Source organism: Cetorhinus maximus, chromosome 28, assembly GCF_964194155.1.
Source record: "Cetorhinus maximus chromosome 28, sCetMax3.hap1.1, whole genome shotgun sequence".
NCBI lineage: Eukaryota > Metazoa > Chordata > Chondrichthyes > Lamniformes > Cetorhinidae > Cetorhinus > Cetorhinus maximus.
The window spans coordinates 26704342-26720079 of record NC_135906.1 but is presented as its reverse complement, the minus strand read 5'-3'; the positions used below and the strand labels follow the sequence as shown (position 1 = coordinate 26720079).

General features: G+C 44.2%; 1 protein-coding gene across 1 annotated transcript in view; it reads right to left on the bottom strand.

The window, feature by feature from the left end:
• xab2 (XPA binding protein 2) overlaps window positions 1-15419 on the bottom strand; it is a 54902-nt gene extending 39483 nt beyond the window's left edge. Inside the window, exons 1-6 of the mRNA XM_078531466.1 lie at window positions 15325-15419; window positions 13173-13321; window positions 8556-8679; window positions 6934-7131; window positions 3315-3449; window positions 1610-1774 (exon numbers count right to left, since the gene is read on the bottom strand). Coding sequence (XP_078387592.1) covers window positions 1610-1774; window positions 3315-3449; window positions 6934-7131; window positions 8556-8679; window positions 13173-13321; window positions 15325-15360 — 807 coding nt within the window. The 5' untranslated portion in view covers window positions 15361-15419. The remainder of the gene's footprint in view (window positions 1-1609; window positions 1775-3314; window positions 3450-6933; window positions 7132-8555; window positions 8680-13172; window positions 13322-15324) is intronic.
• Between the last annotated feature and the right edge of the window lie 319 nt (window positions 15420-15738).

Genomic DNA, 15738 nt, shown 5'->3' with positions numbered 1-15738 from the left:
GAAGAATAAACAAACCTAACAATGTGAAGGATCATTAATCTAGAGGCTTCACTGCTAACTATGCATAAAGCAACAGTAGAACCAGGGACTGATAGGACTCCTAGCCACACTAATGATGATGGGTACTGTCTCCATTTCACAACTGTTGCGCAATTGTCACGCCAGTTTAAAAACCACCCGTAAAGATCGAACAGGCAGTGGGTCTTTTCTCCAGAAAAGAAATGGCTGAGGGCTGACCTGATAAAAGCCTTTAAGATTATGAAGGGGCTCGATAGAGTAAACATGGAAAAGATGTGGGAGAGTCCAAAACTAGGGGCCGCAAATATGTTGAATTTATTATTCTTTATCTTAAAGAATGGAGGCCTTGTGGTGCAGTGGGTAGCATCCCTGTCTCTGCGTCAGAAGCTCGAGTTCTGAGTCCCACTCCAGGACTTGATGGCCAAGGAGGGTGCGTTCATAGCACGGCCAAACAGGTTGAGTAGCAACTTGTAAAGTCCTTCCAACACACGCCAATGGCGGGCAGTAAGAGCGGGAGAGATTCCTGATCAGCCATGTGACATTGGAGCCTCTACCATCACTGTCCATAGCTCCAGACTACAACATACACATAAAAGTGCATGTTGACACGGCAAATCGGACTCCTTGACGAGGGGGTGGGGGTGGTGGAATTGGCTCAGATGGCCGGTGAGGGTCAGATTGGTGCCAGCAGCACGGGACTCGATCCTGGTTCCGGCTGGGGTGGACTCGAGACGTGCTTCTTTGCCCTACCCATGGTGGAGATCACAGCACTGTGGGTCGAACCTGCCCTCGGGCAGACGACTGAACATAAAGAAGATCTTAAAGAATACTGGAGAAACCTCTTTCCCCAGGGGAAAATTCTATGGATACTGGAAATCGGAAATAAAGACAAAAAATACTCGAAATACTCAGCAGGTTAGGCAGCATCTGTGCAGACAGGAGCGCAGCCCTGAAACATTAACTCCGCTCTGCTCTCCAAAGATGTTGACAGGCCTGCTGAGTATTTCCAGCATTTTCTGTTTTTATTTCTTTATACAGAGTGGTTCAAATGTGGAACTTGGTACCAGGGGTAGTAGCTGAGGATAGATGCCTATAAAGAGAAGTAAGCTAAGTATGACAGAGAAAGGAACAGAAGGATATGCTGACGGGTTTGATTAATTAGGGTGGGAGGAGGCTTGTCTGGAGTGTAAACACTAGTACGGATTAGTTGGGCTGAATGGCCTGTGACAGTGCTACGATTTGTGTAATAGTATATTACAGGTTCCCAAGAGTATAATTTTCATTTTAATTGTGAGAGAGTCAATGCTCTTAACTCCAGAATTTAAGTAACAAGGTAACTTGGGCTAGTCAGCTTTCCATCATAGTCTACAATCACCCGGCTGGTTGGTAATTGTAGCTCCTCATGAGTGTCCAATGACACTACCAATGATTACCAAAACAAAAGTTTTAGAAATGAAAACATGCAAAACAAAAAAGATCAAAAAGCAATTGCAAAGTGTTTTTTCTTAAACTGAATTTTTTTGCTGAGAATGATTAGAATCAGAAATGTTTTATCATTAGTGGAGTTTCTTGTTCAGTTTGGAGCCCATACCTTTTCAAAATGACCACTTCTAATGTAATAATCAGCTAAGGAACACCAGAGCTTCCCTAGTTGGTCAGTGAAGCGGGTCAGGCCACCCCGGATAATGGCCCCAACGTTCAGGGACTTCACCTGGTCTGGGTTTGTAGAAATGAGGTGGCAGAGCTCGTGCCACAGCTGTGGAAAAACAAAGAACTTTTTTAATGCTTTGTTCTCAACTACAGAAAATTAGAATTTGCTTCTGTCCTCACCCGACATTGCACTCTTCATAATCTGCGAGTCACAAAGCAGGGAGAAGGGGAGAGAGAGGGGGAGGGGTGGGTGGGTGGGTGTGTGGCGGAGGGGGAGAGGGAGCAAGGAGGGGGGTGGAGGTATGAGAGGAGACAGGGAGGAAAGGAGAGAGACGGGGGAGGGGGCAGAGGGAGGGGCCCAATTTAGTAATTGTTCAATATGTGGAGAGATCCTGACCAGTCTTTCATTGTGAACCATGTGCATGCTTGCACCATTACAAGAAGTGCACAAACATTAAACTCAAACATTACTCTCCACAAATAGCAATAGGAAATCGATAATTAAAACCGGTTCAGGCTAGCAGGCCACAAAACGGTCAGCTCCACATTGGGATCCGTGAACTGAAGGACGGAGAAGCAGAACAGAACTAGAAGGAAAATACAATGAAGGAAACAGAAGTATCCTGATGCCTTATTGGATACATGCGTGATTGTCTGATGCTGAGCAACACAGGTAAAGAAATTTCAGCTTCAATTTCTCATTGTACACAGTTAGCTCATTTTGCCCAGGGTATTGGTGGGTTGAGGGAGTTGAGGATCAGGGTGTGGGTTATCACCCTGGCTTTCATTATCAACAGCCGTCCAAATAACCTCCTAGTGGAAAGTACACAAGTAAACAGAGGGTCAGAGCTCAGCTGTGAGCTCTGGTGTGTAACCTTTTAAAATATAATGTCTCAATTCACATGACAAACGCTTACTTGATGGAGGTACTGAAGGGCTGCTGGTGCCTAAAGGACTAGTACGATTCAGAGCCTTCAGAAGGCGGGGTTGGGAATTTAATCAAATGTTAGGTCATGCAGTGAAATCTCCATTATCTGCCTTGGTGGAGACAAAGGTGCCCCTCTATCCCAGAAAACAAAATGGCAGACAATCGTGAAACACCAAAATTTGGACATATTCTTACAATACAAAGGAATTATTTTCCATTTTAGCACTGCAGCAAACCATTTTCTTGGTGTACCTGGCATTATAAAGGAGCAATGATGTAGATGCATTCCTGAAGAGACATGCTGTCGAATCTTTTCCTTTTGCACTAATCAGGGCAGATGCAAAAATGCTAAATTTCAGAGGGAAATTTATGCTGGAAGCTACATATACTCATAGGCATGGACCTGTCCACTGCAGGCAAAAGGAACATGTCCAGGCATGGCCCCTTTTCTGAATTAAACAGAAATGTGGAGGGGTAATAGTTCCCTGGTGCATTTTCCATGGCAATGCCTCAATCAATCAGTTGACTTGCCAGCCAGCCAATCAGCACTCCTTTTTTCAATCAGTATAAATTGTTGCTCCCTTTGAAATTTGGCATTCTTGTGTTTGTCCTGATGAGTGCAAGATGAAAAGCTTCGACAGCATGTCTCTTTTTTCAGCAACTCAAGTTCTGTACTACCAAGCGGCTAGATAATTGGCTAGGCTAAAAACTGGCTTACTTGATAGTTTGATTTTCCTTCTTTTGAGACAAATGATTCATCGTTGACGATGGCAGCGAGCCGGACAGCAGCTTCATCCAGGCGATCGATGGAGTGGAGATACTCAATGTATTCCTCAGCGTTTTCAGGAGACAGCTGTGAATATTGAAGGATTTTGAATAACATCAAGGAATTGTATTCATTCAGAAATGAATGGGTGGGGGAGGAGAAAGAAACATGTAGTTTCCTTACCAAACAGCATACAGGCTGCCAATTTACACTTGGGTTATTGAAAAAGACGCGATAAAGCCTGTTACTAGCAAGTGAGTGACCACAGTGGGCCTACCCTCTTGTTGAGAAGTCAACTTTTCCTTCACATATTCCCTAATAGTGAGATCAAGAACTTACAATATGGGACAGTGAAAAACTGTATAGCCATGATCTGTCAATCTGAAGGACAGCATCTGTGCCAACATTTGCCAGTGATTCAACTTTGCCAGCACAGCAAACACAGCTAAACAAATCTATTCCTTCCTCCCTATGGAAAGCTTAAGGGTTGTTGAACAAGGGGAATTCCATAGATATGGCCCCAGATTATAGGAAACTCTACAAAGCATTTTTGGATCTCTGCAGCTCTCCGTTTGTGAGCATGTACAAATCCGTATCTTGCTGCATTTCAGTGAATGCGTGGGAACGTAAGAAATCTGAACAGGAGTATGCCATACGCCACCCTGCCACAAGCCTGCACTGCCAATCAACATCAACATCAAATCAAGACATCCGTCATTGGGAAAATGTTAGAATCTATTATAAAGGATGTAATAGCAGAGCATTTAGAAATACAGAATATAATCAAGCAGAGTGAGCATGGCTTTAAGAAGGAGAAATCATGCCTGACAAATTTATTATAATTCTCTGAGGAAGCAACAAGCAGGATAGATAAAGGGGAACCAGTAGATGTAACACATTTAGATTTCCAAAAGGCATTCGATAAGGTACTGCACATAAAGCTACTTAATAAGATAAGAGCCCTTGGTGTTGGAGGTAATATATTAGCATGGATAGAGGATTGGCTAACTAATTGAAGACAGAGTGTCAAGATAAGGGGGCATTTTCAGGATGGCAACCTGTAACTAGTGGACTGCTACAGGGATCAGTGCTGGGGCCACAATTATTTACAATATATATATTAATGACTTGGATGAAGGAAATGAACATACTATTGCCAAGTTTGCAGATGACATAAAAATAGGTGGGAAGGAAAGTGTTGAGGATGACACAAAGGGTCTACAGACGGATATAGACAGGTTAAGAGAGTAAGCAAAAACTTGACAGATGGAATATAATGTGGGAAAATGTGAGGTTATGCACTTTGTCATGAAGAAGAGGATCTGAATATTATTTAAATGGAGAAAGACTGCAGAAAGCTGCAGCACAGAGAGATTTGGGGGTCCTCATGCATGAATCCCAAAAAGTTAACATACAAGTTCAGCAGGTAATAGGGAAGGCAAATGAAATGTTGGCCTTTATTTCAAAGGAAACGGAGTACAAAAATAGGGAGGTCTTACTAAAACCATACAGTGCACTAGTTAGACCACACCTAAAATACTGTGAACAGTTTTGATCCCCTTATCTAAGGAAAGATATACTGGCATTGGAGGCAGCCCAGAGAAGGTTCTCTAGGTTGATCCAGGGTATGGAGGGATTTTCTTCTGAGAGGTTGAGCAGGTTGGGCCTGTACTCATTGGAGTTTAGGAGAATGAGAGGCGACCTTACTGAAACATATAAGATTCTTAAGGGGCTTGACAGGGTAGGTGATGAAAGGTTATTTCCCCTTGTGGGAAAGGCTAGGACCAGAGGGCATAATCTCAGAGTAAGGGGTCACCCACTTAATACAGAGATAAGGAGGAATTTCTTCTCCCAGAGGGTAGTGAATGTGAGGAATTCTTTACCGCAGAGGGCTGTAGGAGCTGGGCCGTTAAGTATGTTCAAGGCTGAGATAGACAGATTTTCAATCAGTGAGGGAATCAAGGGTTATGGGGAAAACACAGGAAAGTGGAATTGAAGGTTAGCAGATCAGTCATGATTGAATGGCAGAGCAGACTCGATGGGCCAAATGTCCCACTTCTGCTCCTATGTCTTATGGTCTTATCTTCTGCCTCAACTCCACTTTCCCATCTGATCCCTATATACATGGATTTCCTTCGAGTTCAAAAGCCCAACAACCTCAACCTTGAATGTACTGAACATCCATGGTTCTCTGGTGTAGAGATTCTGAAGGTTCACGACCCTCTGAGAGAAGAAATTTCCCCTCAGTCCAGAATAACTAGCTCTTCATCCTGAGACAATGGTTCCTAGCTCCAGACTCTCCAGCCAGGGCAGATAGTTTCTCAGCATTTACCCTGTCAAATCCTCTAAGAATTTTACATGTTTCAATAAGGTTATCTCTCCTTCCAAACGCCAGAGCTCATTCTACTCAATGTCTTAATCATTCATGTCCTCCACTGCTGACCACCAGGCAGAATGTATTCTCCACAAGGTGCACTGCCAAGGCTTCTTTAACAGCATCTCCCAAACCCATGGTCTCCATCTACTAGAAGGACAAGGGTAGCAGGTGTATGGCAATACCGTCACCTGCAAGCTCACCTCCAAGTCACACATCATTCTGATTTGGAAATTAATTGTTGTTCCTTCATTGTCACTGAGTCAAAATTGGGGAACACTTCCTTAATAGCACTGTGGCAGCACCTTCACCACACGGGCTGCAGCAGCTCAAGAAAGCGTACCGCCACATTCTCAAGAGCATCCAGGGTGGGCAATAAACATGGCCTTGCTGGAGTCTCCCACATCCCAAGATTTGTCTTTTATTCATTCATGGGATATGGTCATCACTGGCTAGGCCAACATTGACTGCCCATCCCTAATTGCCTTTGAGAAGGTAATGGTGAGCCACCTTCTTGAACCAGAGTCTATAGCTATGGTATAGGTACACAATGCTGTTAAGAAGGGAGTTCTAGGATTCTGACCCAGCGACAGTGAAGGAATGGCGATATAGTTCCAAGTCAGGAAGGTGAGTGGCTTGGAGGGGAACTTACAGGTAGTGGCGTTTCCATTATCTGCTGCCCTTGTCCTTCTAGGTGATAGAGGTCGTGGATTTGGAAGCTGCTGTCGAAGGAGCCTTGGTGAGCTCCTGCAGTGCATGTTGTAGATGGTACACACTGCTGCCACTGTACGTCGGTGGTGGATGGAGTGAATGTTGAAGGTGATGGTTGGGGTGCCAATCAGGCAGGCTGCTTTGTCCTGGATGGCGTCAAGCTTCTAGAGTGTTGTGGGAGCTGCACTCATCCAGGCAATTAGAGAGTATTCCATCACACTTATGACTTGTGCCTTGTAGATAGTGGACAGACTTTGGGGAATCAGGTGAGTTACTCGCTGCAGAATTCCCATCCTCTGACCTGTTCTTGTAGCCACAGTATTTATATGGTTAGTCCAAATAATCAAATAATAAAAGATCAACTAGTAAGCACTCTTCCACAGGCTGCTTTAACCAGCGATTCTGAAGATCAACTAGAAAAGGATCAACTGTTCCAATAAAACACCCGAGCAGAGGCAAACAGAAATGCCACGTTTACTCTTGTACCTTCAGGTAGCGCCTGTAAACTCGGATTGCAGTCTCTGACAGCGGAAACAGGCGGACAAACCTCAGGTACATGGGCCAAATGCGATAATGCTGGGTGACAGGGAGGGCCCGAAGGGCCCTGTCGAAGGTGCGGCGAGTTCTCGTTATCTTACACTGGTCAACCTGGAACTGACAGTAGTCCAGCCAAATACGCGGCATCTGAAAATTTTAAAAGAAAGTATTGATCGTTTTATTTTGCCCTCCTCCTCCTTGTCCTGAAGTTGCTAACTCATTCTAGTACAGTCAGTCGTCTGTCTTCATTGTATTTAGTTGTATGCAAGTGGTAGGCATTAAATGGGTTTCACTTGTGCCCTAAAAGATAAGAGCAGGCTGAAACAATGTTTGTTGGGTTAGGAGGTGCATGTCTGCAATGTGGATTCTGTAAATAAGTGCTTTTAAAACCCTGTAAAAATTGGCTCAGGTTCTGTCCTACACATTCTAACTTTCTGGAGGGCCCCTCTTCCACGAACATCTCACCCGGGTAGCCAAATTTGGACAAGGACAAAACTATTCAATCGTGGGGACACCACAGTGAAGCTCAGTCCTGTACTCAATTGGGAAATACACAAATTGACAAGTAGTCAGTGAGAATCCAAGCTTAATCTCTGCCACCACCATAGCTCAAGGGCACTAAGGCCAATTAGTATCTCTGTGACTGACATCAGCTAACTGAGCACAATCCACTCCAAAGAACTGATGCTTCAACCCTTTGGGGGCTGTTTATGGATCAGTATAACACAAGTTGGTGTCATTGTACGCTATGCCATCGGGAAACCTTCACCATATTTCTAAACTCATCAAACCCACTACAAAACAGGTTCAGGTCGTAGTGTCATATTGGTGTAACGTATCAAGTCTAGAGGTAACAAGAGAGTGAAGGAGGATGTTGGTGGAATTTGGAGTGAGACAGCAGAAATGGAGGTGGAGGAAAGCAATATTAGTTAGGGACTGAATACGGGGTTTAAACCTCAACTGGAAAGGACCCCCATCAGTTTGAGATATTGTTTATAAGGAGCTGCCTACATCTCATCTACATTATAGTTTCACTTATTAGTGATAGTGATTTGCTGATAAATGATCAAAACAACAGATTTCATTTCTGGAGGTGCGGGGAGTGGGTAGGGGCGCAGGGAGGAAGAGTGGTGCTAGTATTTATGCATTCACCAGTTGTGGGCGTTGCTTGCAAGGCCAGCATTTACTGCCCATTGCCAAATGCCCTTGAGAAGGTGGTGGTGAGCAGTCTATTTGACAACTGAGTGGCTTGCTAGGCGACTTCAGAGGGAAAGTAAAAGTCAACCACCTTGCTGTGGGCCTCGAGTCACATGTAGGCCAGACCAGGTAAGGATGGCAGATTTCCTCTCCAAAACGGTATTAGTAAATCATTTGGGCTTTACACACTCACCATTACTGATCCTAACTTTGATTCCAGATTTATTTAATTCACTGAAATTAAATTCCCCTGCTGTCCTATTGGGATCGGAAGTCATGTCACCAGATCACTAGTCCAGGCCTCTGGGTTACTGGGTGTGTAATAGCAACACTATGCTCCCTTATCCACTAAGTTAGGGCAAACCAATACTCACCTTGTGCATGAAAACCAGGGCTCGCTCATGGCAGTTGTTAACCTCCTCGAACGCAGGGTCTGTGACACATCTCCCCTTCACCTGTTTCCGCCGCTGTTTCAGGTAATTGTACCACAGCTTGTAACTGGGGAAGAGTTAGAAGCAGAATTAACATACAAGACTCTATCATTGTACACAAAATCCTCGGGACATGCCAGAAGAAAACGCTAGGCTCTAAATAGTTTCTCCTAACTTTCTCTCTTCTCCCCTGTTTGTGCTTTCATTGGTTCGGTGGATGTTGACAGATTTTATTTACTATCTTTGTTAATGGTCTGGAGCTAGGAGTCACACGCACAATGCCTGAATTTGCTGAAATGTACAAAGTTTATGAAGGCGGTTTATTTCAACGTTGAACGGGATAAGTTAGGAGAGGATTTAAATGTACTTGTGAATTGGGAAAATGTGTAGTAGGTGAAATGCAAAGGTGTTTCACGTGGGGATGAGAAAACTCCAGGAAGGGACTATAACCTGAAGCGAGAGAAAATAATGTGCATGGAAATAAGTGAGATCTGGTGTCCTGATTGATACCTTGTCTGTCTAGGTTAACATTTTTAACCCAGGTCTCCTAAGTAAAAGCTTCTGACCAAGTAAATTCCATCACTGTTCTCTCTCACACACACAAGAGCTAGGAGCAGGAGGAGGCCATTCAGCCCATCAAGCCTGCTCTGCTTTTCAATAAGATCATGGTCTGGCTGTGGCCTCAACTCCACTTTCCTGTCTGCCCCTCATAACCCTTGACTCCCTTATCAATCAAAAATTGAACTACATTCAATGATCCAGTCTCCACAGCTCTCCGGAGAAGAGAATTCCACAGACTAACGAGAGTAAAAAATTCTTTTCATCACCATCTTAAACCTTTAATTCATGTCCTCTGGTTCTAGACTTCCTCTCAGTGTCAAGTCCCCTCAATCTTTTTTTTAAATTCATTCATGGGATGTGGCCGTCGCTGGCTGGGACAGTATTTATTCCTAATCGCCCTTGCCCAGAGGGCATTTAAGAGCCAACCACATTGCTCTGGGTCTGGAGTCACATGTAGGGCCAGAGGAGGCAAGGACGGCAGATTTCCTTCCCTAAAGGACATTAGTGAATCAAATGGGTTTTTACAACAGTCAACAATGGTTTCACGCTCATCATTAGACTTCTAATTCCACCATCTGCCAGGGTGGGATTCGAACCCGGGTCCCCAGAGCATTACCCTGGGTCTCTGGATTACTAGCCCAGCTACAATACCACTACACCATCGCCGCCATTTGTTATATGTTTCAATAAGGTCATCTCTCATTCTTCTAAACTCCAGTGGGCATAGGCCCAACCTGCTCAACCTTTCCTCATAAAATAATCTCTTCATCCCAGGAATCAGTTGAGTGCATCTTCTCTGAGCTGCTTCCAATCCAATTGTATCCTTTCTTTTAATTAAGGAGACCAAAACTGGACAGAGTACTTTGAGGGAGCGAGAGAGAGTGCTGGGAGAGAGAGACAGGCCTGTTAGTTTGATGTCAGTAGCCAGGAAAATATTAAAATCTATTATAAGTGGTGTGATAGCTGGAAACTTGGAAAATAATGATATTAGGCAATCATGTTTGACAAATCTGTTGGAGATTTTTTGAGGATGTTACTTGTAGCATAATGGAGAACCAATGGATGTAGTGTATTTGGATTTCCAGAAGGTTTTCGATAAGATCCCACACCAGTTAGTAAACAAATGTAGAACATATAGGATTGGGGGTAACATATTGCTATGGCTTGAGAATTGGTTAACAGACAGAAAACAGCGTGGGAATAAATGGGTCATTCTCAAGATGGGAGGCTGTTACTAGTGGGGTACTGCAATGGTCAGCGCTTGGGCCACAGCTGTTCACAATCTAGAAAAATGATTTGCATGTGGGGAAAAAATGTAATATTTCTAAATTTGCTGATGACACAAAGCTAGGTGGGAATGTGAGTTGTGAGGAGGATGCAAGGAGGCTTCAAGGGGACTTGGACAGGCTAAGTGAATGGGCAAGATCATGACAGATTGAATATAATGTGAATAAGTGTGAAGTCATCCACTTTGGTAGAAAAACATAAAGGCAGATTATTTCTTAAGTGGTGAGAGGTTGGGGAGTGTTGATGCCCAAAGGGACCTGGGTGTCCTTGTTCATGAGTCACTAGAAGCTACCATGCAGGTGCAGCAAACAATTGGGAAGGCAAATGGTATGATGGCCTTCAATGCAAGGGAATTTGAGTCCAGGAGTAAAGATACCTTGCTGCAATTGCATAGAGCCTTGGTGAAACCACATATGGATTATTGTGTACAGTTTTGGTCTCCTTATCTGAGGAAGGATGCATTTGTCATGGAGGGAGTGCAACAGTGGTTCACCAGACTAATCCCTGGGATAGCGGGATTGTTTTATGAGGAGAGGTTGAGGAAACTGGGCCTGTATTCTCCAGGGTTTCAAAGAATATGGGGTGATCTCATTAAAACTTACAAAAATCTTGCAGGGCGTGACAGGGCAGATGCGGATAGGATGTTTCCCCTGGCTAGTGAGTTTAGAACCAAGGGACACAGTTTCTGAATAAGGGGCAGGCCACTTAAGGCTGAGATGAGGAGGAATTTCTTCACTCAGAGGGTGATGAATCTTTGGAATTCTCTGCCCCAGAGGGCTGTGGAGGCTCAGTCATTGAGTATGTTCAAGACAGAGATCAATAGATTTCTGGATACTAATGACATCAAGGGCTATGGGGATAGTGGGAAAAAGGGCGTAAGAGTTAGATGATCAGCCATGATCTGTTCGAATGGCGCAGCAGGCTCGATGGGCCAAATGGTCTACTCCCGCTCTTACTGCCTATGTTCCTACTCCAGATGCGGTCTTACAAAGACTCTGTACAGTTATAGCAACACTACCCTACTTTATACTCCTTGGAATAGAGGCCACCATTCCATTTGCTTTGATACCGTTCAATTTGTCTTCCTGCCTCACCATGGACAATAGAGATGTCAATACTTAATGGGTGTTAGACGAATATGAAACGAGTCTCTTTGACCTTTCATTGTATTGTGATGGCCCCTTCCCTCAAAACACTCAAAGTTTGAAAGGCCACAACACAGGATGTGTATTGGCCCAAACCACTACCTTATTTGGGAAAGCTATTTGGGCTTGTATACATATTGGACCTGTATGGGTAAGGCAGCCATGCTTGTGCCTGCTTTAAAAAGTTACAGCAAAAGCTGTTCGGATGAGAGAAACACCATGAGGGATACCATCTGAAAGGCCATTGAACCAGCTGCAAGATAATGCAGTCAAGATAAAACAGCTATAAAGAGGGAGAAGGACTCTCCCCCCCCCCCCAATCTATTCCAACTTCATGTTCACCTGAGAGCTTACCTGACCACTTCAATGGCAAGAAGCCTCGCAGCTTACTGAGAATCCTCTGCTTTTACCAGACCTCTACTCCAGCTAAAGCATTAACTTAGCTAAGAAACTACAGGCCGGCTATGAAAGAGACTGAAATAATACCAGATGCTAACTCTATTGTTTCGTTATTCATCCGTATCCAATCTTTGTGTCTATCGTAGTGTGTACGTTTTAAACATCCGAGGCAAGTGTGTGTTGATAACTAATCTTTATTTTTAAAAACACAAAAGCTTGTTGCTGGAAATTATTTTAATTGGGACAAAACATTCAGAGTAAGAACACACAGTAACTTCACACACAAAAAAAAAGCTTTGATCATGAACAATAAACACAAACTCTACCTGTGACAGTATGAACTGACAAATGATCTATCCCCAAAATGCAACCCAATCTTTCTTCTAGTGTGGACTGACTTGCAACATTTTCTATTTTTATTTCAGATCCCATTTTTTTTCCCCTTTTAATTCATTCAAATAATAAGGTGGACATAGGAAAGAGGTTTCCCATGTGGGACAGGGGGCGGTGGAGTCTAAAGCTGGGGGTCATAAACATAAAATAATCACCAATCAATCCATTAAGTAATTCAGGGGGAAACTCCTTTACCCAGAGAGTGGTTAGAATATGGAACTCGCTACCACAAGGAGTAGTTGAGCAAACAACATAAGGAGAAACTAGATAAACAGGTGATGAAAGGAATAGAACTATACACCGGGTTAAATTAAGTAAGGTGGAAGGAGGCTCGTACTGAGCATAAACAGTGGCACTGACCAGGTGGGTCAAGTGGTCTGGTTCCAAACTATACTTACATGCAAGCACTTTTATTCTAAAAGTGAGATATCTCCCATGATGTTGATCACAGTTGGCATTTGTTCTGGAACCTGCTTGCAAGCTGTCTGCACTCCTCTGAAGCAACTGCTCCAGCTAGGCAAAGCCAACTGATTCTAGCTGCGTTTAAACTACTGCAGTCAAGGATTATTGGAAATGTCATGTTCCAGGGCAAAGATTACTTTCCATAAACGTATGACGGACGCACGCAAGATGCAAAACTTTGATCTGTGCAAAAACGACTAATATTTTTGAGCAAGCCAGTAGCTTTTTTCAGCTATCCATCTTAGGAGTCTCAGTTTCCCCCCCTGTAATCAGAAAGCAACACTGCTCCTGAAGGGAACAGTTTTCACAATACCTGCCAGGAAGTTCTTTGAGTGCTCTCTCGTAGATCATGTTCACAACATGTTTGGGCGCAGACTGTTTATACTCAATGTAGCGGATCCAGCATTTAACGGAATAAGGATTGCGAATGATCTCTTCTTCGTAAGGCAGATCATCTTCCTCCTGTCAAAGAGATTCAGATAAGTGAACTGAGTGAAGACAAGGGGACACAAGAAAAAGTCACCAGTCAATCAGGCTCTTGGGCAAAGACTGGGTGTACTGGCGACGTGTTAAACATCTGTTCTGCCAGCGCAAACAGCAGCAACTTGGTAAAACAAAACTAATCTGAGAGTTATTGATTTACGTATGAAAAAGCTCCTTTGAAAACTTTCTTTGCAAACCTTTCTAACACCCCTCCAAAAGTAGTAGATATTTTGGTGCTTATCGATTAGTGTTGCTCGGAATTATACGTGATTTACTCAGTGAGTGTGTTTCCTTTGCGTTGTGTGTAACAGCCAGGTCCAAACTGTAACTAACTGGTATATAAAAATGTACAATCTTTACACCCCAAAACTACTTAGAGAACACAAGCTGCAAGACTTGGCCTGAACAACCAACACCCAGCTTTATATACATTAGACAAAGGGTGGCCAATGACCTCCTATGCTGTGTATGTGGCTTTTTTTAATTCTTTCACGGGATGCAGGCATCCCTAATTGCCCTTGAACTGAACATTTCAGAGGGCACCCACATCATCTCCTTGGTGTAGTCACATGTAGGCCAGACTAAAGGATATTAGTGAACCAGATGGGTCTTTATAACAATCAATGAAAGTTTCATGGTCACTATTACTGAGGCTAGCTTTACATTCCAGGTGATTTTTTTTTAATTCATTAAATTTAAATTCCACCAGCTGCCGTGGTGGGATTTGAACCCCTTACCCCCAGATCATTAGTCTGGGTCACTAGTCCAGTGACATTACCACTATGCCACCATCTGCCCCTGTGCTAGGGTTATTCTGATTGTACACTTTAACAGCCCAATGAGGCACCTGAACTGCCATCAGAACTTAGGTTTGCTTAGTAATTTTTTTCCTTGATGTCCACATCTGCTGGTAATCATCATTAGCTGGACTGCTTACATTCACAGAATCTAAAGGATGTAGGCCATTGCTCAACATTCAGTGCAGAATTTAAAAAAAGAGCAGTATCTTTATGGCAGTACCTCCATGTAAGTTGAGCACTGCAATCCACAGAGATGATGCATAAACTATGGACAAGAACAATCTGCTTATCACCTCTCAGGACTTCCCAAAGCAATTCCCATTAAACGAGTTACTTTTTGAAGCACATTCACTACTGTTGCCCTTTGGGTTCAAGCCCCACTTCAGGACTTCAGCAAGGCGGACACTCTTATATATTACTGAAGCAGCGCTGCACTGTCGGAGGTGCCGTCTTTTGGATGGGATGCCAAACCGAGTCTGCCTTCTCCGGTGGAGATAAAAGATCCCATGGGACTATTTTCAAGAGCTGGGGGGTTTCCACCCGGTCTCCTGGTCGATTCTCACCCGGCGTTGACACAAAAACGCCGACGACCTGGTCACGATCACGTTGCTGCTGGTTGGGAGCTTGCTGTGCGCAAACTGGCTGCTGCGTTTCCTCCATCGCGCGGCAACGAAGTACCTCACTGGCTGTAGAGCGCGTTGAGGTGTCCTGAGGCTGTGAAAGGCGCTATATCAATGCAAGTTCTCCCTTTCACACCGTTGGGTAGCAGCAGCCACCCTGACTTGCTCACTGCTGGATGGGGGGAACTGCCTCTGATCAGCCCTGCGGTGACAGTATAACTAGGTTCCCTACCCCAGCCGGTACTGACCAGTGAGGCAGCAAAGACCCTGACACATTCACACTGGACAGTCCCCTGGCTCTGTCATGTGGGTTTGGCATATTGCGTCTGCATTTTTTTTACAAGCCATTTTATTCAATTAAGTCCAAAACGAATTAAATTTTAAAAAAAAAGAAAAACCTGGGGGTCAACCCAAGGAGCTGCCAATGGCCCCCGGAGGCCGCAGCCGGGCTGACAATAAATCGAGCCCGAGGCTTCCGCTGAGGCCTACCCACGGAAACTGGCTCAGCCGATTGGGGACGATGGATTAGGGGTTACTAACCGACCGTTCGTGGTTTACTTACAAAAATAACATCGGTTTTCCGTAATAAGCTGCTCATTTCATAAAGCGGCCACTTCCAGCGCCGAGAGTGCGTGAAGTAAACGGACTGAACCCAGGTCCCCGCCCCTCATCGCGCTGATTGGCGGCTGGGCCGTACAACGTCGTTGTCTTCTGACTACTAATTGGGTATAACTATGATTGACGTTTGAATAAACCAATGGACTGTAGCCTCGCCCTCTTTGACTCTCTTGGATCAGGCTGTCGTGATTGGCATTCAATGCCAGAGGATGATTGGATAGCTCAATAAACCTTGTGATTGGATGGCGTTCCGCACATGGAACCAGCCCCTCTTAGTCCTTATTGGACAAGGTGGTCTGATTGACACTAGATATTGTACAGTTATTGGAGCATTCCAGTGTCCCCGCCCCTCTCTGTG